We start from the raw sequence: 22714 nt of genomic DNA, 5'->3' as shown, positions 1-22714 counted from the left end.
TTTTGAAGTTCAGTAGAAATCAGTGCTTCAGGTTGACTGAGGTTGACTTCAGATCCACTGTTTTGAAGTTCAGTAGAAATCAGTGCTTCAGGTTGACTGAGGTTGACTTCAGATCCACTGTTTTGAAGTTCAGTAGAAATCAGTGCTTCAGGTTGGCTGAGGTTGACTTCAGGTCCACTGTTTTGAAGTTCAGTAGAAATCAGTGCTTCAGGTTGGCTGAGGTTGACTTCACGTCCACTGTTTTGAGGTACAGAAGAAACCGGGAAACCTCGAGCACGTTTCATTATCAGTAAGGTCCTGTGACTGAACATTATATTCGACCCTGCAACAGGGCATGTAATTTATATTAATAAAAAATAATAATAATAAATTATATTATGGTGGTAGACTTAGGTAAGTAAGGTAGGTTGTTAGCTAGGTACTGTAAGTACTTAGGTAAATGAAAGCGTTATTAAAGCAAATTTTATTTATTTATTATTTGGTAACTGGAAGAGACATTTGGCGCAGAGCTTATGCTAGTTACGTTTTAGTCACTCTCTATACTCTATAAACCAAAATTATAAGACAAGTAGGTATACTCTATAACAGGGGTGTCCAAACTAGATGGGACCCAGGGCCAATAAAAAAGACTAAATACATTGGTGGGCCGCAAAATATTTATAAAAATAAAATACTGGTAATAATACGTAATATCGTTATTTTATTATCTACTTTTTCATTAATTTGTCTTTTACAATTCTGTCAACATCAACCTCAATACTAGTGGTAGCTAGGCGCAGTGCATGTTTAAGTGAAGTATCTGTCAATGAAGACCTGTATTTCGATTTAATAAACTTCATTGTTGAATATGCACTTTCACAAAGGTAGGTACTGCCCATCATCGAGCCCATTTTTTGCCCGAAATTCGTCAGTTTCGGGAAACGTTCAGCGAGGAGCTTAAAAAAATCAATTCCTGTTTCTGTTCTGCCCTTGTAAAAGGGGTCTGATTGCAGATCACACAGTTCCAATTGATAATCAATCTTCACACTCGCAACTGCGATCGTTAATGGATGAGTAAAGAGAGCTATATCACTCTCAATTTTTTTAAAATCTGCAAAACGCCGCTCAAATTCGACGATTATTTCGTCCATGTATTTGAGGTGGTCCAAAAAATTACATTCTTCAAAATTTTTCATCTCTAAATAATGTTCTTTACAACTTGAAAAAAAAGAAAAATCATTTTGTTGTAGAGACGTTTTGAACAATTTCCGTTTACTTCTGAATCCATTCACATTTTCGTACATGTTGGCTATATTGAGGTTTTTACCTTGCAATTTTAAATTTAATTCATTCAAGTGTTGCGTCATATCAGTTAAAAACGCAAGATCAGCCAGAAACTGAGGATCTCGCATTTTATCTTGTAGTTCAGAAGTGTCAGATGATATCTCATTTTTTAGAAATAAAGGTATTTCTTTTCTTAAGGCGAAAAAGCGTTGCAAGCACTGGCCAGCACTTAGCCATCTGATTTCCGAATGCAATAGTAAATCTCCATAGTTTGCATCGATTTCACTTAAAAAGTCTCTAAATTTTCTATGTGTCAATGCCCTGTTTCCACCTCTAATCAAATTGGTTATCCTTATAACAACTTTCATAGCATTCATTTGACGCAAAGATTTTCCACACAAGGCTTCCTGATGTATAATACAATGCAACAACGGGCAATCAATGCCATTTTGTGTTAGAAGTCCCGCGAATCCTGTCACTGTCCCGGTCATAGCTTTTGCCCCATCGGTCACAATACAAGAACACTTACGAAATCCTCCATATTCTACTATAGTTTTGTTAACTGCTTCAAATATATCACTGCCTTTAGTTGTTCCATGAAATGGTATTAAATCCAGCATTTCTTCCGTGATTGTAAAATCTTTGGAAATGCAACGTATAAAGATTATTAATTGACTGACATCGGTCTGGTCGGTACTTTCATCCAAACATATTGAATAGTATTCGCAATCTACAAAGTAATCACATATTTTTTTTGTAATATAATTACCCATGTCCTCTATTCGTCGCGCCACCGTTTGATGAGATAATGCAACAGATTCAAACTTTTCCGCTAATTTCGGCTGCATAAAGCGTTTAGCCATTTCAACTGCGCATTTTTTTATTAAAACTCCATCACTAAATGGTTTTTTTGCTCTGGCTAATTGTAATGAAACTTCATATGAGGCAGCCAAGCTTTGTTCATTCTCAGTACTTACTTTTGAAAACATACTTGTTTGCTGTATTAGTTTTTTTTGTACTCAGCCACCATAACTTTTCTTGCTTCACCGACATGTTTTTTATACTTTTCTTCATGTAAAGAAGTATAGTGTCGCTTAACATTATATTCTTTACTTACAGATAAAACTTGCATACAAATCAAACACTGAATTTTATTGTTATTGTTGGAGATAAAGTAGTCTAACTCCCATTTCGCATTGAATGTACGATTTTCTTCACTTAACTTCCTCTTCTTTGTAGACATGATGAAAAGTTCAATATACTCAAACACAAAGCGAACAACGTACATAATACCAAACTTTAAAATAATGTAAAAGTCTTTAATAACCTGAGAGTAACCTTGCGCAATCAAAACTTTCATTGCGTTGAATGACAAGTGACAAACAAATGCCCAATGAACGATGCGCGGTAGGTACCTATTTTGAGTTCGGGGAATTCCCCGAATTCTCGAGTCAATAGTGATGTGAGCGACGTGATCGAACATACCCAAAACGTTTGAATTTCGTCGCGAGAAAAATAGTTTGCTCATTAATGTATTTAAAACTTCGAACAAAGAAGATAATGAACTAAAATCTGAATAATAATTGCTTTCATACAAAATGTGACAAGAAATAAATAAAGTAACTAAGTTAAAGCAATTATTAATTAAAATAAATATAGTTTAAAAAAACTAAAAAACACGCTTTTAAATAATATCGAACTAAAAACTTCAAAATAATTTTTAAAATAAGCTTAAAGCAATAATGAATGAAAAATGATAGTATTATTGTTAAAAAGCGTGGGCGCTTTGTGCCATATTTTTCGTATATCGTGCGCCCGACGCTTTTTCACAATAATACTATCATTTTTCATTCATTATTGCTTTAAGCTTATTTTAAAAATTATTTTGAAGTTTTTAGTTCGATATTATTTAAAAGCGTGTTTTTTAGTTTTTTTAAACTATATTTATTTTTCACTTTTTAGTTTCGTATGCTACAAAAGCGTGTTTTTTTAGTTTCTTTAAACTATATTTATTTAATGGTAGTTTCTTTATTACCGACTATGGTTCTAACAGGTAACTTTTATTCCGGAGAGGGAGCCTGAGAAACGGCTACCACTAGGGCCGAGGAAGGCAGCAGGAGAGTTACATACAAGCAAGCAAACAAGCAAGCAAGCAAGCAAACAAACATACAAGTGAAGTTAATATAAAAGCGTGTTAATAAAGTATTATTATATGCAGTGGGTACACCTACAGACCTCTTTGTAGTCGGTGTAACCGAACCGGACTTTTTTTTGAAGTCGGTTAAAAAAAGGTTCAATGGGCCGCAATAATCTAAACCGCGGGCCGCATGCGGCCCGCGGGCCGTGGTTTGGACAGCCCTGCTCTATAATATCAATTTAGAGTGTAAACAATAGTTAGTAGGTACTGATTATAAAAAGAATTAATATTCTATGCATTTTAGTTGTACCCACCCATTTATTCTAAACTACATTTTGCATAATATGCATATTAATATCTAAACCTCATTATCTATTTTTAGTAGGTAGGTACTTTCTAGTTCTCGAATAAACAAATTTATCTGTTTCAAGATTTATCATAAAAAATGTCATCGCTCAAAAATACACATTAAACCCTATAATAAGTATACGAGTATTATAGCTGAGACAATTTTCGAGAAAAACTAAAAATATTCTAGAAATTACAGTGCTCCACACGCTTCACTAACGAATCTAACTGATATTAGGTAAAACCTACTAAAATCATACAAATCCCGACACAAACAATAGTTACAGCATGCATTTAAACCAAATAATAATTATTATTATGTATTAAAAAACTGACATAAAATTCACTTACGTCAATGTTGCAGCTAAATCAGGAGAAATTCAGATGAACAATGACACAAAATACAGTTAAGTCAATGTTTCCGCGTATTTGAGAAAAAACTCAGAGCAACAACGACATAGAATACAATTACGTCAATGTAGCACCGTAGACATAAACACAAATCTGACCTTCCCAAGCACAAGTACACATCTGTCATTGTTCCTCCAAGATCAGCTGATTCTTCAAATGTGACGCATCTGCTCCCTGGAGGCAAATCGTTGAACTACAAATCTGTCAGTGTTCTGCCGAATGGGGATACCACGTTTGGACCCAGTGACGTCAATAACTCATTTTTCATTAATGATGCAGTTACGTCAATGTTCCACCGGAACAGCGATATATGTATTTTTTTAAATGATATTATTGTAAAGCTGCACATCTTGATACAGGAATGCCCTAGTGAGATGTGCAGAGTATGCTTTTTATGTAAAAACTGTTTTTTGAATGAAATAAATAAATAAATGAAATTATACAGAAGCATGAGTATTCAAAACCTTTTGTAAATCAAGAGAAGTACAAAGTAAATTTTAATTCTTTTCTTTGATTTTTTGGTGATACTTAAATCTGTTGAGACAGTCTTCTTTTTTCTTCAAGTAATGTTTAACTCCTCATACAAGGTGAAGGCAAATCAAAAAGTTTGGACAACAGTCTATACGATTTTGGCCCACTCTTGAATAAAGCAAGCACCAAAAACGATAGGATAGGATTTATATGTGAAAGAGATTCTTCTAAGCCGGTTTTATCTCTACAGCGAATTGTCATAGCAAGACATTTTTTTAGGGATAATTTTTTTTTGTATTTAACGCAATTGACGCCTGGTCTTCAATATCTCCTGACGTATTTTCCTTTTAATTGGCATAAGAGTTGCCGTTGACCCAGTGTTTGCTGAAATGCGTTTCATCTTTCCTAGAAAAACACAATATCAGACCAATGATTACATTACTCAAGACAAAAGGTCCTAATAATGATGAATAACAATAAAGCTATAAATATGCTTGCGCGGGGTACCATCGTCTTTCCGTGTGGCAACTGAATTTTACCTACTGGGTCCTGCACTTATCTTAGTTCTTGAAGGAACTTAAATAAACTGTCTAAAAACAAAAATAAATTCAATTCTCATGTGAAGTTAAGTTAAAAACTCCTTGGGCAATTTTCGGAGATATTCTGCAGACTCAAAAACAGCAATTTTATCTGAAACTCTAAAAATATTCTCCACTGAATCTGTATTTTGACGGTTCTCCTAAGAGCCAATACATGCAAAATGAGAGGTTAAGATTAACCAAAATAAAATATTTGTCTGTATCTAATATCTCCCAAAATTGCCTGAGGGATTAGTTATGGATGAAACGCTTAAAACGAGATTAAAAATAGATTCGAACCTGTATTTTGGTCATCACCATGTGTCTGAAGTTCTCTTGGTAAATCAACATATTTTTGAATGCTGCGAAGATTAAGGGTAGGCAATGCGTCTTTCTTTAATGCTCCAGTGCGATTGCGCTTGCGCTTGCTGCTGATATTAAAATTACAACCACAAACTGATTCACATGATGCTAAGATTGGAAAATTTATGGATTCAAATAAAATAGGTAGAACTTTTAACATATTTAAAAAAATATATAAGATTAATAAGTAATTACAAAAAATTTACCCATTTTTTTAGAAAATACAGGCAAAATAAAGATTTTTTCTTCCTAAAGTAAAAAAAACATGTTACAAAGTATAATTAAAACAAAGATCGTAATAGAAAACAAATATAAAATTATAATTATTGATAACTAATCCTCTTCCTCTGTATCACTTCCAGCATCGTGTTCTGGATTCCTATTAATAACGCTTGTAGAGCTCGGCAGAGATTGATACCAGTGGTGGAATTCTTGTGGTATCACACCCTTTTCATATACATAATACCATCAAATCCTTATGTTTTAGAGAACTAATTGGAAGAGGGGTGTTGTAAACCCTTGACAATAAGGAAGTTGAGTGAAAAATATTTTGACTTTTAAAAAATATGTTCATGTAGATCAAAAAATATCGATTCTAAATATATAAATATATTTCTATATTATTATTCTTAGAATTAGTTAAACGTTCTTGAAATTCGTGGAGTTAAAGCTTCCAAGTAAGTATATCAAATTATTAATTGTGTTCATTTGTATGTTACGATAAATATAATACAGTTTAACAGTATAATAATCATCTTAGAAAATGAATGGTAACTAATAAATTATATTATAAAGCAAGGCAATTTTGAGGTTGCATCGTTATTACATAGGTGACAGGCAAATACAAACATGATAATAATATTATTTAAATAGTTATCTCACGTTTAAATCCGGACAACATACAACAGTTATTTCAACTACATTCACACATTTATTTGATAACATGGGGTAAAGCTACCCATTCATTCTATGCAATTTGACATTAGATTGGTGAATCTCGTAAAATTTACACCAGTATAGTATAATAATATTATTGTATGTAATATATCCAGGAAATATTTAACAGACAACTTAAATTTTACTCTGGTACTTACATCGAAATGATCCTCGCAGCAATATCTAGCAGATTTACACGACAGAATAGAATTTCGCTTCTCGCATCTTTTCATCGCGAAACACCATTTTTTACGAATAACTGCATTTCTAGGAACGGCGATAAATTGCTTATCGGGTGCAGTAACACATGTATTTTTACACATCGGAACAATGCAATAATAATATGTATTATCTGCAGACATTTTTTAATGTTTTGTAAACAAAAGACAACACGCAACTGACAGCCATCTGACACGTCAACCAATAGCGGCGGCAATACCGTGGCAGGCGGAGCATGGCGGGAGAAGCAAATATTCTAACTTAAAATATTAATTTAACTATGAAATCTTAATCAATTTTCTTTTTTTTTAATAACATCAATTCTAATAGATGGTTAACATTGGTAAAAAAATTACTGGAATTCCTTGTTGAAGAATTTAATTTTTTTCCATACAAAATGCTTAAGCGACGTGGTTCTCACAGTTTGAATGACGTCACACACACACCCCGCCTCTTACCGCTCGGATTCCGCTCGTTTTGGCGGGCTTAATAAAATTTAAACTTTGAGAATTAATTTAATTATGAAAACAGACTTTAAAAAAAAAAATACCTGTATTTAAGTTTGAATGCGAACATTCATAAAAAAAAATTTAAAAAATGGACTCAACTTCCTTATTGGTGTGGATACGTTGGAGCACGATTCCGATATTGATTTCCAAATATTCCCCGGAATGGCCATAACGATATTTCATTATAGTAGGACTGGTTTTTTCAAATCTAAAGCATTTGACTTTTAACCAGTTCACTTTTTGTCCAGCCGTGTTCATGGTTTTGTTTTTTAAGATTTGTTTGGATAGGAGACCCAAATCGTAAAAATCACTATATTTTAACTCTTTTACGGCATAGGGTTTTGGATTTTTCTTGTTCCTATTCGAACGAGCAGCTGAAAAAATGTTCAGCCAGTCATGCATTGTATAGACACTCATGAACCTTTTTTGTTTCTCAATGGCACTATGCATGCTATCGCATTCCATCATCGAATGTCCCGACTCTAGAAATTTTTGCTCCAACACTTCAATACTATTCGAACTCTGCACCACATACATTAACAGACTCAAAATATTTTGATTACGGTTTTGACCACTGCAAGTGTCACTAAAAATAGAAATTTCTTTAACAGTACTTGGTATGTTAGTAAGGTAATTATACAAGCATGCTCCAATTTCTATGCTACCACGCTTGCCATTTACCTCATGCCAAGCATAACAGATGGCGTTGTTAGGTGGAGCTCCTTCATATATCGTCAAATTGTAGCAACAGAGTTTTCTACTGTAGTACAGAGGTGAAACATCGCTACTCGGGATTTGTAAAACACTTTGCAAATCAAAGGTCACCGTGGTAAAAGTGTTGTCCCGAGTTGCCCTTTCTTTGTCGAGAGCTTTGTCGGCGTTTGCTTCTTTTTCTCGGTCTTTGTGTTCCAAGTAGCTTTGCTCCATTTTTTTTTTCTCATCAACATCCTCCATTGAATTATATTTTGTACATAGAATACACTGGTCTTTTCTTGGCCTGAAAAAGGAGTAATTGTAATGCTTGCCAAATATCCTTTTGTAAGATGTGATGCTGGGCGGTACAACATCCTTTTCTCTGCAGTAATCTATAAACAGTGCAAATATTTTTGATATCGACAATTTGCTGTCTAAGTATTGCCGGCCTGATGATTTCCTCACGTAATGTGACTCTGTAACAGGAAATTTTTCAATATGTCCTTTGATCAGTTTAACTAAGCTGTTAGGCATCTTGTTTCCTGGAACATGCTTCTCCCTCTGATCTGGGCCATTAAATACATTTAAATTGTTTGCTTTTTCATAAGCCTTGTTAATAGGACCATTACTAATGCACAAGGTTTTCAAAAAAAAATCTCGGCAAACCCTTTCTTCTCTGCCATCTTTGAAGAAATGGTAGTGCTTTGCATTAGCACGTTTCTTCAGAGGTGGCTTTACAATTCTGCATTTAATTTCTACGACCTTAAGATCCTTTGCAATATTGCGAGTCCAGGTAGAAGGATCTGACGTGCGCCACCGACTTCTTTTGTTGGTATGTTGGTCGCAAACTGGAAAACAAAAAATGTGCTTTAATTGTAGTCGTAATGTTGTTTTTAAATAGTTATTTTGTAAATAATATGAATTGAAAATATGAAACAGTATTCATAACAGGAATCAAACAATGTCACTACCTTCTGTTTTCCCATCAATATTATCTGGGACATAGCTAGGATCATCGGTTTCCTGATCATTCCCATTGACTTCTGCAACAATGTTGTTTTTATCCTTTAGCGTATCATCGGCACTCTGAAAAAACAAACAAAACTAATGATGTGAACACAGAACGTTTTAATACTATGCACCAACACAAAAATATACTTACAATAGGCACAGGGCTTGTAGCGGTCACTTCATAATTAATATTTAGTGATGTTCCTTCACCGAATGAGATATAATGATCCTTCATTGGTTCCTGTAAATATTAACGCAATTAATTAATCGATAACCTTGTTGCATCTGAACGCTATAACTTGAATCGATACAACAAAATATACTTACAATCGGTTCATGGCTTGTAGCGGTCACTTTGTAATTAATATTTATTGATAACTTTGTTAAACTTTTTAGCTTGAACCAATACAACAAAATATACTTACAATAATAGGCACAGCACTCGCATCTATTATTTTTTCAATATAAATGAAGTTGGAAGATTCACTAATTAAATTGTTATCCATTACATTCTGAAACAATAAAGAACATAGAAATATGTGTTAATATGAAAAGAAAACAAAAAATTAGAAGGGTATTATTAAAGGATAAAAACTCACAGTCTGGGTATAGTTGTCAACTTCTTTTATTTCCATTATGTGGGGATCTAGGTTCTTTGAGCTTCTCTCTTCCATCAATGTATTTGAAGAACTCTGAAATGCAATAAAATGAATAAATTATAACCTCCAAATACGTATTATGGTACACAAGACAATGTTAACGAATATAAAGTAACTGTTTTGTTGTAATTTCATTGCATTATTGAATAGAAGAGTTTATTTATGATAAACACTTACCGGTACAACAATGTCAATGGCGTTTGATGCACTGTGATATTTCGAGTAATGCATGATTACAGAACTCCGGTTCGGCAAATCAATATTACAAATCTTGCAAAGCATTACGATGTATACTAAATAACAATAAGTATTAACAAAACAAACGAAACAATAACGTCCCCGAGTATTTAAACGTTCAATAACAGGTTAGCGTCTTGCGACCTTAGAGTAATAATATACAAGAGACCGTACTATGCGTAAGTGGTTTTGGACCAAAGATGACCAAAGGGCATATGGTCTACAAACTGATCCAGGGTCTGATATATAAATATTTAGAAGCAACTGCCGTTATTAGGTGGACAATGTGACTGGTGACTCCAGTGGTGACTGGTCTAACATGTGAGAAAGTAAGATATCAAAACACTAACGAAAATTGAGGGTTCATTATTTTACCGCCAGATCGGCTAAGCGCCTCTCTGAAAACTATTTGTACAAATTAAAATTACGTCATCTGATGGATAAACTAATCCTGTAAGAGCTGCAAGACATTTCTCACATTTAATTTTTTTATTTAAATATCTGACTACAAATCCAGCGATATAAATTACCCAGTTTTTAACATAATTATTACATAAATATTCAGGACACATAAATTCAGGAATATCATCATCATTAGTATACATATTGTTTAATTTGTCCTCTATAATTATTGTGCTTTTGGGAGCGGTGACATTAATAATATTTACGGAATTTCCAGAGCTACTACAGTTCAAAATACTTATTTGGTCCAAAGGTAAGCAGTTCCTGGTTCTAGCATCTTTGATTTCTGCGTGGATAAGGAGTTTTCTATACGCGGATCTAAATTGAATGACTGATGGGTTATTATTAAAACCACCGTGAGATCGAATCGCTCCAAAAAATAACTCAATGTGGTCCTGATTAAATTTATACATTGTTAGAAATTTTAACATTGGGAACTCAGAAATTAGGTATTTATTTATTAATCATTGTAAACTTTCAATACAAATTTTAAAACCCAGGAACCCAATTTTTTTGGTAGATTTGACTATTTTAACCCCGTCTAAAAACTTTAAATTTGACAAATATAAACTAACATTTCGAAGGTACTCAGAAAACTCTAAATGATTTCCGAGGTAAATAGGTCTTTTCCACTTCGGTGAAGCAATGCTTCGTGAATTAAATATATCAAACAGCTTGTTTATACATCTTATAAAAAGTATTGTTGGTTCACTATTGATAAATTGTGGCAACTTTAGTTCTTGAGCACAAAATTCTATCGCATCGGCAACAGAATCGCTTAACAACTGGGCTGCCAATCGAACCTTCATTTTTGCCGCACATAATCTACATGTGCTCTGCGTAACTTGTTACCTAAATAAAGCCCTTCATTTTCTTGTAAAAGATTCAATTTCTCTATCAATCCAAAGTCAACTATCCCCCCGTTACTGTACAAATTTCATTCTGTCTCCCAATGTATTTCTAATCAATTTAAGCATATGACATGGATAAAAAAAAAACACAATTATCTCATTTTCAAAATAAAAATATGGTTTTAAATTATGCTCTTCAAAAGAACAACCCAACTGTTTAGCCATGAGAACGTTTGAAGATGCACCATCAAGAATGTCAAAGAAACTGTCTGAATACCGCTTTCCTTTAGCAATGTTGAACATTGGGTAACCAACATACTCTTTTGTTCCCCTGTCAAGCTTATGATCGGAAAATATCCAACAGGTATTTTCCACGATCCATTAACACAGACTATCATAAAAGCAAGTATCTGACGAGCCATGGGTATAATATGTTCTTCTTCCATATTGGTACCAAAACTGACTTGCCCCAATTGAACTTCACCAACTCTTTCCACATGTTCACGAATGCTCATGTCGTCTTAAAGAAGCGAGCAAATAATTGGTTCATCACTCAACTGAACTTTCAGTTTGATTGCATCGAACGATTCTTGTGTGAAACCGGGGTTACAATCAACTTGTTTATACCAATTAGCAAGTGTTTTGGGATGAGGCAAGCACATGTTGAAAGTTTTCCTTACGTAATTGTATGCCCTAGGAGAGTAAAAATGCAAAGTAAATACAAATATCCTTAGTTCAGGAGAGTACTTTCTTGTTAAAGGAAGTCCACTTGCCTTGGAAATTTGCCGTTTTAAAAAATCATTGTTGGGCGTTGTTGATGTTAAAATCTCAATATCTTCATTTAAAACAAAGCCCTTTTTATCCAAGTCCTGAATTATTTTTGTTAAATCATCAATTTTCCGCAATTGTCGCCGTTTCGACTGTGCGTATTACGCCGATCTAAAATTCTTCTTAAAATTATAGTATCCCATGCATTTATAGCACTGCATGATTGGGCAGCTGTCTTCGACTCGGACTCGCTGGAAACCTATATTTATTCTTTCTTGTTTTAACATAGCTGAATGTGGTTCTTTTTTGACGATCAGAATAACATTTCGTAGCCTATCATTTTTCCTGTTGTTTGTGAATCTTAGAATTTTAATAGCTTCCTTATCATTTCCAGTGGCTTCGTAGATAGTATCATTTTGTTGCAAGATCATGTCTAATATTTCAGAATCTTGTGTTTCTTTTTCGATCCCCTTCAAGATAAGATTAGGTCTAAGACGTTTGCCCTCATGAGCAACCAAGTTACCATTGGTCAGCCCTGGAATTGCTGTTAGGATCTTCTGTGCACTGTGCATCTGACTTTTTAGGGCAGGTAATTATGACCTTGTTATTTTTGGCCTTTGACATACCACTGACACCCACTCTGAGGTCGGCTGGCTTGATAATATCCTTTATTGTTGAGGTGATGGATTCTGACGTCGCTTCTTGGTCTGATGACGACACTATTACGGCATGTCTGGTGCGATCTCCTCGATTCCCTACTGCCGAGGCGTAACTGAGTACGGGTTCTTTTTGAGCGTTGGCGCAGAAAGCTGACATTTCCCTACAGTGTCTTTCTTCCATCTTAAATTGACATTCTGCATTCTGCACCTTGGTTTCAAGTAATTCGACTTCCAGAGCATGAAGTTGTTTTCCCAGTGTGGCTCCTTTCTCAATTATCTCCAGTAAAGATGAGATTATTGTGTCGCGGACTTCTTTGGTTATGTTATTTTTGAGAGGCTCGGCTGCTTTCAGTGCCAGAGTGGCAATTTGGACAATATTCATGGCTGTCTCGGACTGTTTCGTTTTCTGGAGAGAAGTATATTGGGGGATTTCAACAGAAGTCAGAATCGGTTTGGTTTTGAGAGGAGGAATTTTGTCTTTTTTTTATTTTTTTTAATTTTTTTTTATTTTTTATTTTTTTTTTTTATTGTACAACAGAACATTCGTTCCAGTTACAGTACAATTTTACAAACAGTATAATTTTACATCATATCAGCATTTGGGAAAGTGACTCTTCAATAATTGTTTTAGGTCGTTTAAAGAACAGTCATTTACATCCAAATTCTTTGCTAGTTCGTTCAACAGTACCACTCCCCTCGTCATGCTATGCTTTGCCAGGACGTCGGTTTTGCCTTTTGGTACTCTAAATAAGTCATGGTATCGACTTCGGCTGTAGTGGTCTGGTACATATAAATCATAGCATCCCAAGAGGAATGGGCTATCAATAAAATTGTTCCAAATTTTGAAAGATATAGTGGCTAGGCTTGCTTTCCGCCTAGTTTCCAGACTCACAGAATTGGTTTCCTCAAGTAAGTCGATATGGTGCATGAACCTGGGATAGGTTCCATGCGTCCGCATATAGACATACCTGAGGAATTTCTTCTGGATTTGCTCTTATCATTTCAATGTACTTCTGGTGGTACGGTGCCCAAACATCGCTCGCATACTCCAGCTTGCTTCTCAGTATGCCATCGAACAATGCTAACATAGCATCTTGGTTATTGAACTGCTTGCATGTCCTAATGACGAATCCAAGAAGTTTGTAGCAAGACTGAGTGAGCTGCGATATATGGCCAGAGAATTTCAGTTCGGGATCAAAGACGACACCGAGATCCTTTACGGAATTTACACGTGATAGTGTTTCGCCCTTTATCTTATAATCGTAAAGTATAGTGTTTGAAGAGCGAGTGTAAGACATAGTGACACATTTTTTTGTATTGAAATCTAATTTGTTTATCAACGACCATTCAGATAGTGCATCCAGATCAGCTTGCATTTTAAGACAGTCTTGTTGGGAGCTTATTTCCATTAGAATTTTAAGGTCATCTGCAAACAGTAGACATTTACTATTCTTAACATAGTTTTGGATGTCATTTATTAGTATTAGAAACAACAGCGGTCCGAGGTTAGACCCTTGAGGAATTCCAGATTTCGCTGAGAATTTTTTTGAATTATGCCCATTTACCGAAACAAATTGTTTTCTGGATTTTAAATATGATGAGAAAAAGTTTAGTGTTGGTAGGTCGAAGCCTAGTTTAAACATTTTCCTCAGTAAGATATCATGGTTAACACGGTCAAATGCTTTGGCAAAGTCGGTGTAAACTACATCTGTTTGGTGCCTTGAGTCTAAACCGGTGGCTACCAATCTCGAGAAAGTAAGCAGATTTGTGACTGTTGATTTCTTTGGAAGGAAACCGTGTTGATTTTCTCCAATGAATGGTATAATCTGGAGACTTAATTTGTCACAAATCATTTTTTCAAATAGTTTTGGTAGCACTGATAATACGGCTACCGGTCTGTAGTTTTTGACGTCTGTCTTGTCACCAGCCTTGAAAATGGGACTGACTCGGGTCAGTTTCCATATCTGGGGGAAAGTAGAAGTCAAAATACTGGTATTAAATATATGACAAAGAGCTTCACTTATCATTGGCGCTATGCTAATTATAGTACTGGAAGGGATTCCATCCGGCCCTGTAGCCTTGTCAGTCTTCAGTTTACGGATATAAGCTTCTACCTCTGTCGGGCTCGTTAATCTTAGGGAAATGTTACCTACGTTCCATGGGACCTCTGTTCGCGTAAAATCTGTACTAAGATTAGGGGTTTCACTATCATACACAGATTGAAAGTAGTCTGCAAATTTCTGACAGATAGATTCTGAGTCCGTTATAAATTTGTCTCCACTATTCAGGCCGTTATGTGACCTGGAGTTAGCTTTCTGTGATTTTATAAAATCCCAGAAGCATTTGACATTGTCTTTAATCCCGTCCTGAATTCTGTTTAAATATTGTCGTTTAGTTATGACAATATCTTTTTTGAGCTCGGATCGCATCGCAGAAAACAATAAGTAGTCTGATTGCTTTTTGTGTACTCTATATTTTCTGCGATGCGCTTCCTTGATTTTTATTTTGTCAATAATTGATTTAGTGAACCATACCGGGTAGGTTGCACTCACATTTATTGACTTCTTAATTGGAACACATAAATCAAAAACACTTGTTAAAACATTATAAAAATACTCTACCGCAACATCAACAGAATGTATACTTTTAAGAAATTTCCAGTCAAAATGTAACAGAATGTTTTGACACAGTTCTATATTAGCACGTTTAAAGTTATATTGCGAGTAGCAGTTGATATTGTGTGTAGACGAGGCGGGGCGGGCGCGGGCGCGGTGATGTTTGTGGCCGTTGCTATGTGATGGTGCGGCTCGCGTTAGACGCGCCGCTACGGCCAGTGTTGGATGATGATGGTCTTCCTTGACTAGCGGCTCTTCGCTTCTAGTCACTTCACACAGGGACAAGTTACTTAGGACGAGGTCCAGGATATTGTCATAACTGTTTAATACTTCACTGTGCTGAGTTAATCCATTTGAACCACAAAAATATTTAAAGTCGTTTAACACGTCCTCAGGTTTATTATGTAGGTTAAAATCACCCAGTATAATAATATTTTTATTCAATAATAAATTGGATTTAGTATCTAGATGCTCATAGAAGTTGCGTCTAATTTCAGTATCGTCTGAGCAATAAAAATACGTAACACATATGACTATGGTAAAGTTAGATTTAACTACCTTTACCCATAGATGCTCGCCGTCTGTTTCTAGTTCCTTTAAGCGCATCGATGCAAGTGGTTTGCGGACAGCAAGAAGTACCCCTCCCCCTCGCTGCCCGTCTCGATCCCGCCGATGTACTGTATACTGATCGGTAAACAGTTCCTTGTCAAAAACAGAGGTTTGCAACCATGTTTCTGTCAAAGCAATTACTTCTGAATTTTGTGAGATAACGTTTCTTGAAAATTCATCTATTTTCGTGTTTAGGCCACGAACATTTTGATATTTTAATTCTAGTATCGCCATTAAGTCGGCACGCTTTTTCCTAGGAATTTATATTTTGAAATTGAAATTCCTGCCGGCCAATTTGCTGCGTTTAAGAATGTGTCTTCTTTGTCTTGAGGAACGCCAATTTTAAAGGAACTGTAGTTCCCTTTCGCATTCAATTTGACCATGTCAAAATCTATGTTTGCTTCTATAGACCTAAGAAAGGTATTTATATGCGCGATTTCGGTGTTCGGGCTAAAACGCCAAGCGTGAATGTAGAATTTACGTTCGACGGCGCGTAAAGAGGTGTCTTTCCTAGTACCCGTTATTGGTCGCGTGCGTTTCCGAGGTTTGCGGGCTTGTGTTTTCCAGTCTCCTTGGTCTTCCGGGTCGAGAGAAGGACGGTTTGGTTCTTCTTGATGTTGCGCAGCAGGCACCACTTTCCTCTTTCTCGGTTTTCTGTTTTTCTTCGGTTTTTCCGTTTCTTCAGGTTTATCTTCACCGTTGTGAAATATTTCGACAACCTCCGGAATTTTCGATGGTGTCGGGATATTGTCCGCAGGTAGGGCGGGCGGGGCGGGTGGGGCACCCGGATCGCTGGTTGCGCGCCCCTCCGTACGGTATGCCGCCTCTAGTGCTACTATCTTCGTTGATAGATGGAAGCGCTGGACTGGATCTTGCTTCAACGTTATCAACTGTGCCGGTGTTGAGATTTGAAGTTATGGTTCTTTCTGCTGGATTGTCCAAAATTTCTGAAATGGATTGCTCTAGTTCTGGGTTGGGACGATCAGTGACTTGATTTGGCAGGAAATCGGCTTCTCCAAATATGTTTGTGTCAACCGGCCATGTTCCAGTTGCAGCAAAACCAGCACTGATATTCCTTGCAGTGATTGCTACATCAAATGCAGACTTTGTTATAGATGGGATGTCATAAATTGTCATGACTTTCCCGGCATTGCTTCGCATCCAATTGTCACAAGCTGTATTAATTGCTTTTTTAAGGGGTCCAAAAATGGCACGATCCAGTGGCTGTAGCTTGTGCGTACAGTGTGGGGGAAATGTGAGCAAAATTATGCCATTTTCTCTGCAGAATTCAATGTTTTTTAGAGCTGTATGCGAGGCACGATTATCTAGGAGCAACAGAGCTCTCTACTCTTTTGATGGTCTAACACGATTTTTAAAATGCTCAAGGAAAACTTGAAAATCATCCTCTTGCATCCAGCCTGATCCGTTAGCTGTTCCGACTGAACCAATTGGGCCGTCCCGAATGAAATGCTCTTGGAATCGTTTACGAGGAAATATAAACATAGGTGGTATGTAATTACCTATTGCATTTCCAGCTAAAGCCAGTGTGACCAAGGTCCCTCTTTCTGCCGATGTCATGGCACTGACCTGTTTTTCTCCGCGTCGCGCAATTATCCTATCAGGCTTTTGGACGGTAGTTATTCCAGTCTCATCGACATTCCAAATATCTTTTGCATAAATAAGTTTATATTTGCTTAAGACGCCTGTGTAGTTGTCAAAAAAGTGGCCACATTTGTTTTATTGAAGCTGGTAGCGCGAGCTATGCTAGTAGATTGAGGCAATCTTAAAGATAAATTGGGATGTCGTTGCATAAATAGCTTAAGCCACACTTCTCCTGCCTTTTTATATTCCTCCCATGACTTTGGAATTTTTTTATTATATTTTTTGGCTAACTTATATGCAATGACTCTAGTTTCTTTTGTTGTCAGTCCATAATTAGCTGCTGCACATGTTAGCAAATAGTTGCTTAATATATTCTCCTCCTCTTGTGTAAATATCGTCGGACTGGTATAACCCATAGATGGAGCCTCGCCTACTGGGTTTGCTTGATAATGAACTTTCTTCTTAATATATCTTGATAAAGACATGTAGTTCAGATTGTAAGAGGACGCGGCATCTCTTAGACTTTTACCTCTTAACGTAACCTCTTCAAAGGCAAGTTCGTATATTTCGACACTAGCAGTGCCTTTATCAGTCTTTCGTGTGTAGTTATTAGGCATTCTGTAACAAAAAAGTAGTCATTTAGCATGCAATATCACACCACAAGACGAAATATTTTTTTATCGAAAATGAATTTTTAGAGACATGATTTTATTGCGGACTGTACTTGCAAGATTTGACCTTAATACACTAATGCACAAACACATATACAGACATCGCAAATTAATTAAAAAGTGTCAAAATAACCCAGCAGAAAAATTAAGTCAAATAGGAGAGTTGTGACATGCTGTCACAACCCTCCTAGGTGCTCAAAATTCCGACTTGGTCCGAATAATGATTCATATTTTCTAAACACGGTGCAAACACAAAATATCAATGTAACGCTTTGAGACTTAAATAACCATACAACTTAAGAAAAGATAACACAACAACGCACATGTAATAAGACATGCTATAAATACAATCAAAATTTTGAATAAAAACTTACTTTTCGCTTTTTTTTACACGCAGACGTCGTAACTACGCGACCGCTTCTCGTGCGCCACCGGCGTGTACTGAGTGAAGTAGCGCTTCTCTAGAGCGACAAACGAGCGTTGTTGCCATCTCGCTAACTATTAAGCCGCGTCCAAATACGTGGCAAGCCTCTGCAAGCGTCCACAAGCCCCAGCGTCTGGTGCCGCGCGTGTGGCTTGGCTTGCGTAGGCTTGCAAGAGCTTGCGAGAGCTTGCCGCCGATCCGATCGAGGTCGGATATTTTGGCCCAAGCGGCAAGCGCTTGCGGCAAACGCTGGCGTGGCATCCACACGTTAGTACAACTTACGGACTGGCGGAAGGTAGACGTGCTTTTCGTTCCGAACTTGACGTGCTTTTCGTTCCGAACTTTTTATACAAATAAAAATTCCAAACATGAATACCTGGACAAATGACACGACATTATTTTTCTTGGAATGTTACCAAGGGGAGTCGTGCATTTGGAACCCAAACGATGTGGATCATAAAGATAAAAAAAAGTGTCTGATGCGTGGACTCGTTTGAGCCGAACTGTGAATAAGCCCGTAAAGGAAATAAAATCAAAGAAAGAGATTTTGATGACAACTTTTAGGAAACATCTAAAAAAGAAGCAAGATTCCATACGATCTGGCGCTGGTATGGATAATTATTTTTATGCCTCTTTACCTTATTTTTGTTTCAATTTATTTGAGTAAATTTGTAAGAGAAATATCATTTTTTTTTCCTTTCAGGCGTTGAAGACATATATGATCCCATTTGGTTCGCGTACAAGACGATGGAACTTTTTTTATTGCCTATATATACCTGTAGAAATACAATAAATACCGAAACGGTGAGTAAAAAAACTTCATATTACTTTAATGGTTTATTTTTAGGTTTAATTTTATTGACATGACATGACATTGTATAAAATTATATTGGTAAAATGTAATTTTATAAATCACGTCCTGAAGAGCGATTCTATATCTTTTGTGAGATAACGGATGTGATCTCCTGTCAGATTTGTGTGATTTTCTATGGCTGTTATTAATAGGAATTAGTGTTTAGAACGATCTAAGCTAAAATATGTGACAGCTCACATACAGTGGCGGCTCGTGACTTTTGGGTGTGCTAGAGTGCTAATATTAAAAAACGGCATTATTGAAGTTGTCGTAGGCGAATTTTCTTTTATTCTTTTCGAAAATCGGTTTTTTGTATGAAGATTTTTCAGGAAATCCGTGTGACACACGGCCAAACTAAAAATTCATAAAATTTTTCATACAAAAAAACTAGCACACAAAAAAGTCATGAGCCGCCACAGCTCACAGCTAAAACCTGACATCGGCCCATAGAAAAATCAAATAACCGCTATAGAAAATCACACAAATCTGAAAGGAGATCGCGTCCGTTATCTCGTTACGATCCCACTAAAGATATAGAATCGCTCTTCAGGTAGTGCTCCTACAAAAATATGAAGTAAATTCTTCCCTAATTTGAATGGCGTTCAACGGCGACCTTCGGGGTATGTTTGGCATGTTTTGTATTGCATTATATTCATCCTGGTTTCTTCGCCATGAACCAAGTCTCATAAGATTGCCATTTTCATCATGTGCATCAAACGTACCTGGGGGAGTATATCTTGCTGAAGAACTTTCACTTTTTCTGAGAAAATTATGTAGGAGTACACAAGTCATCGTGATTTCCGACACAGTATCTGGTTGCAAATTAATTGGTCGTCGGAAAATTCTGAAAACTGAAGTTAAAACCCCAAATGTATTTTCCACGACAACCCGAGACCTAGATAAGCATTGGTTAAATTTCCTTTTTGGTGAACCTATTTCATGATTTCCAGGGTATGGCTTCATTATATGAGTACTTAGGGCAAAAGCACCGTCGGCTAAAAAGACGTAAGGCACGTCATTATTTGATCCAGGAAGTGGGCAAGATGTGGGGAAATTAGTTTCGTTTCTACAAATTCTTTGCCACAATAATGAATTCTTAAAAACACCACCGTCACTAATTCTCCCTTGACTTCCTATGTCCGCAAATGTAAATTTGTATTTGCTATCGACTAATGCCATAAGAACAATGCTAAACGTTTTCTTGTAGTTGAAATACTCAGTACCACTATAAAATGGACTTTCAATAACTATATGTTTGCCGTCCAACGAACCCACGCAATGTGGAAACTTGCTCCTGTATCCTTCTTCTATTGCCAGACAACCTTCCGCTGTTGAGGGCATCTGAAATTATAACATATTAGGTATATCAGTAATTAATAAAACAATTAATCTGTAACAAATAACAATTTAATACTGTCGGTTTATATTTTGTTCAGCAATCACGACCGGAAATCGACGAGATAGAAATCGAATCCGAAGAGATGGATGGGGACTTATTAGGAGAAGACAACAATCACCCGCTGCCATCGACTTCTTCGGCCACACCTGTTTCTACGCCGAAACCCCCTCGCCGTGGTCCTGACTTTGCTGAGCGACAAATGACCACAGCTTTAGGACAATTGACAAACATTTTAAATAAGCCACCGCCTCCCAAAGACGATGAATGTGACCTCTACGGAAAGTTATTAGCTTTGAAGCTGCGGGAGCTTTCTAACAATGAAAGGAAACTTTTTATGTTAAAAATTGATGGATTGTTTGTGGAAAGACTTCAGCAAAGTGAATTCATAAGAGAAACCTCAATATCTCCTCAATATTCAAATTTTTATAGACCTCCATCGGCATCCAGCGTCCATTTTCCCAGCCGACCTTCATCATCTCAATCTTCCCATTACGAACCCTTGAGCACACCAATTCCAAAACGCCCTTCATCCTCCCAAACTTCTTACGAGCCCTCTATGAGCTTATTGAACCCAAAACCTCGAAGAACCAAAAAATTTGTTCCATTTAACCAGTACCCGATACAACCCGATACTTTCAATCCGCATTCATCCAATCGTCAACCCCAAAACGACTGCAATTCTACCCGTCCAATAGAAATAATATCGGCAGAAATACTTCAGCCCCCTCGAGAGTACATTGCAAACGCAGATTTATTGAAAGCGTATGAAGATTTCGAATCTTCTAATGACACGAATCAGTAAATTGTTAGTGTCATTAAAATTTTAATTGTTCATTAGTGTCTAATGACACTAATCAGTAAACTTTTTTGTAATTGTAATTTGTAATTGTAATTTGTGATTGTAATTTGTAATTGTAATTTGTACTAACAAAAAAGAAATAAAAAATATCATAAAAAATATTATTATTGTTTTCCTTTACCTTTATTTCGTCCTTTAGAACTGCAATAATAGCCTTGCAAACTTCTCGTACGATTGTAGATATGCTTTGGCTCGATACTTTAAATAAATAATGAAGGCTTTTATAACTGTCGCCAGATGCCAGAAATCTTAAAGTTATCGCAAGACGATATTTCGCTGGTATAGCTTCCCTGAAATTGGTATCTTGCTTTGAAATCGCAGGTGAAATTTTGTTCAGCAAGAATTCAAAATCAGCCGAGGTCATGCGACAGAAGTTATCAAACTCCCCAGACGGCTCACATAGAAGTTCATTAAACCGTTCTTCAATTAGTTCTCTGAAACAAAACAAAAAAAAAATAGCATCTACGAACACAAAACACACAAATAAACAAAATATTAGAATATAAATGAATTACCTGGTACGATTTCTGTGAATTTTAATCATCCACCATCTTCTTCTCTTTCGAATTTTCCGTTTTTTTTCATTTTGTTTCGCTTTATAATAAAAATACGTTAGCGCAAAAATGACAGCTGATGCAGCTGCTTCGACGTCCGCCATCTTTGGGCTCTGCGAATATACTGGCGCGCTTGCAAGTGTGGGGATGCCAGCCATTCGCTTGCCAGAGCTTGCCTGAGCTTGCGACAAGCTGCTTGTCGCAAGCATTTGGACGTAGCATTATAGGTGGGGAGAAATCGTCATTGTCACAACTCTCCTCTGTCACAACTCTCCTCTGTCACAACTCTCCTCTGTCACAACTCTCCTAGGTCTCCCCTACATTACCGTCTCGAGCTCAATAACTCTTTTATAGTTATTTGGTGTGTATTTGCCTATTGCGGTACATTACAGTCTCGAGCTCAATAGCTCTTTTTATAGTTATTTGGTGCGTATATTTCTGTCTCCAGCTGCTCTCTATATCTCTATAAAAATATATATATCCCTTTCAGACCCGAGCCTAGTTGACAAACAATTTTTAGTTTTTCGTTGTAGTAATGTGATTATGGGTAACA

At 36.3% G+C, this 22714-nt stretch overlaps 2 protein-coding genes and 1 long non-coding RNA gene across 4 annotated transcripts in view; 2 read left to right on the top strand and 1 right to left on the bottom strand.

Annotated features, from left to right (window-relative positions):
- LOC149411897 (uncharacterized) overlaps positions 1-22714 on the top strand; it is a 138887-nt gene that overhangs the window by 5670 nt on the left and 110503 nt on the right. The gene's annotated exons all lie outside the window — the stretch shown is intronic.
- LOC149411902 (uncharacterized) lies at positions 8883-11550 on the bottom strand. Its single transcript, XM_089646235.1, has 5 exons — positions 9776-11550; positions 9539-9631; positions 9365-9451; positions 9091-9180; positions 8883-9014 (listed from the first exon to the last, which is right to left on the bottom strand). The coding sequence occupies exons 1-5, from the start codon at positions 9878-9880 to the stop codon at positions 8883-8885; spliced, it is 507 nt and encodes a 168-aa protein (XP_089502361.1). The 5' UTR covers positions 9881-11550.
- LOC149411901 (uncharacterized) lies at positions 15287-22321 on the top strand. Of its 2 annotated transcripts, XM_089646605.1 has the most exons (4): positions 15287-15594; positions 18917-19104; positions 19200-19300; positions 20786-22321. In XM_089646605.1, exons 2-4 carry the CDS (start codon positions 19047-19049, stop codon positions 21548-21550), a joined length of 924 nt encoding a protein of 307 aa, XP_089502731.1. In that variant the 5' UTR covers positions 15287-15594; positions 18917-19046; the 3' UTR covers positions 21551-22321. The 2 variants fall into 2 exon arrangements, with proteins under 2 accessions (XP_089502731.1, XP_089502730.1); XM_089646604.1 differs by lacking the exon at positions 15287-15594 and having other exon boundaries at positions 18547-19104.

The sequence above is a fragment of the Hesperophylax consimilis genome, chromosome 24, assembly GCF_061612785.1.
Source record: "Hesperophylax consimilis isolate HC1 chromosome 24, BYU_Hcon_1.0, whole genome shotgun sequence".
Taxonomy (NCBI): Eukaryota; Metazoa; Arthropoda; class Insecta; order Trichoptera; family Limnephilidae; genus Hesperophylax; species Hesperophylax consimilis.
Note: the sequence above shows the minus strand (reverse complement) of the source record. Positions and strands in the feature narration are given on the sequence as shown.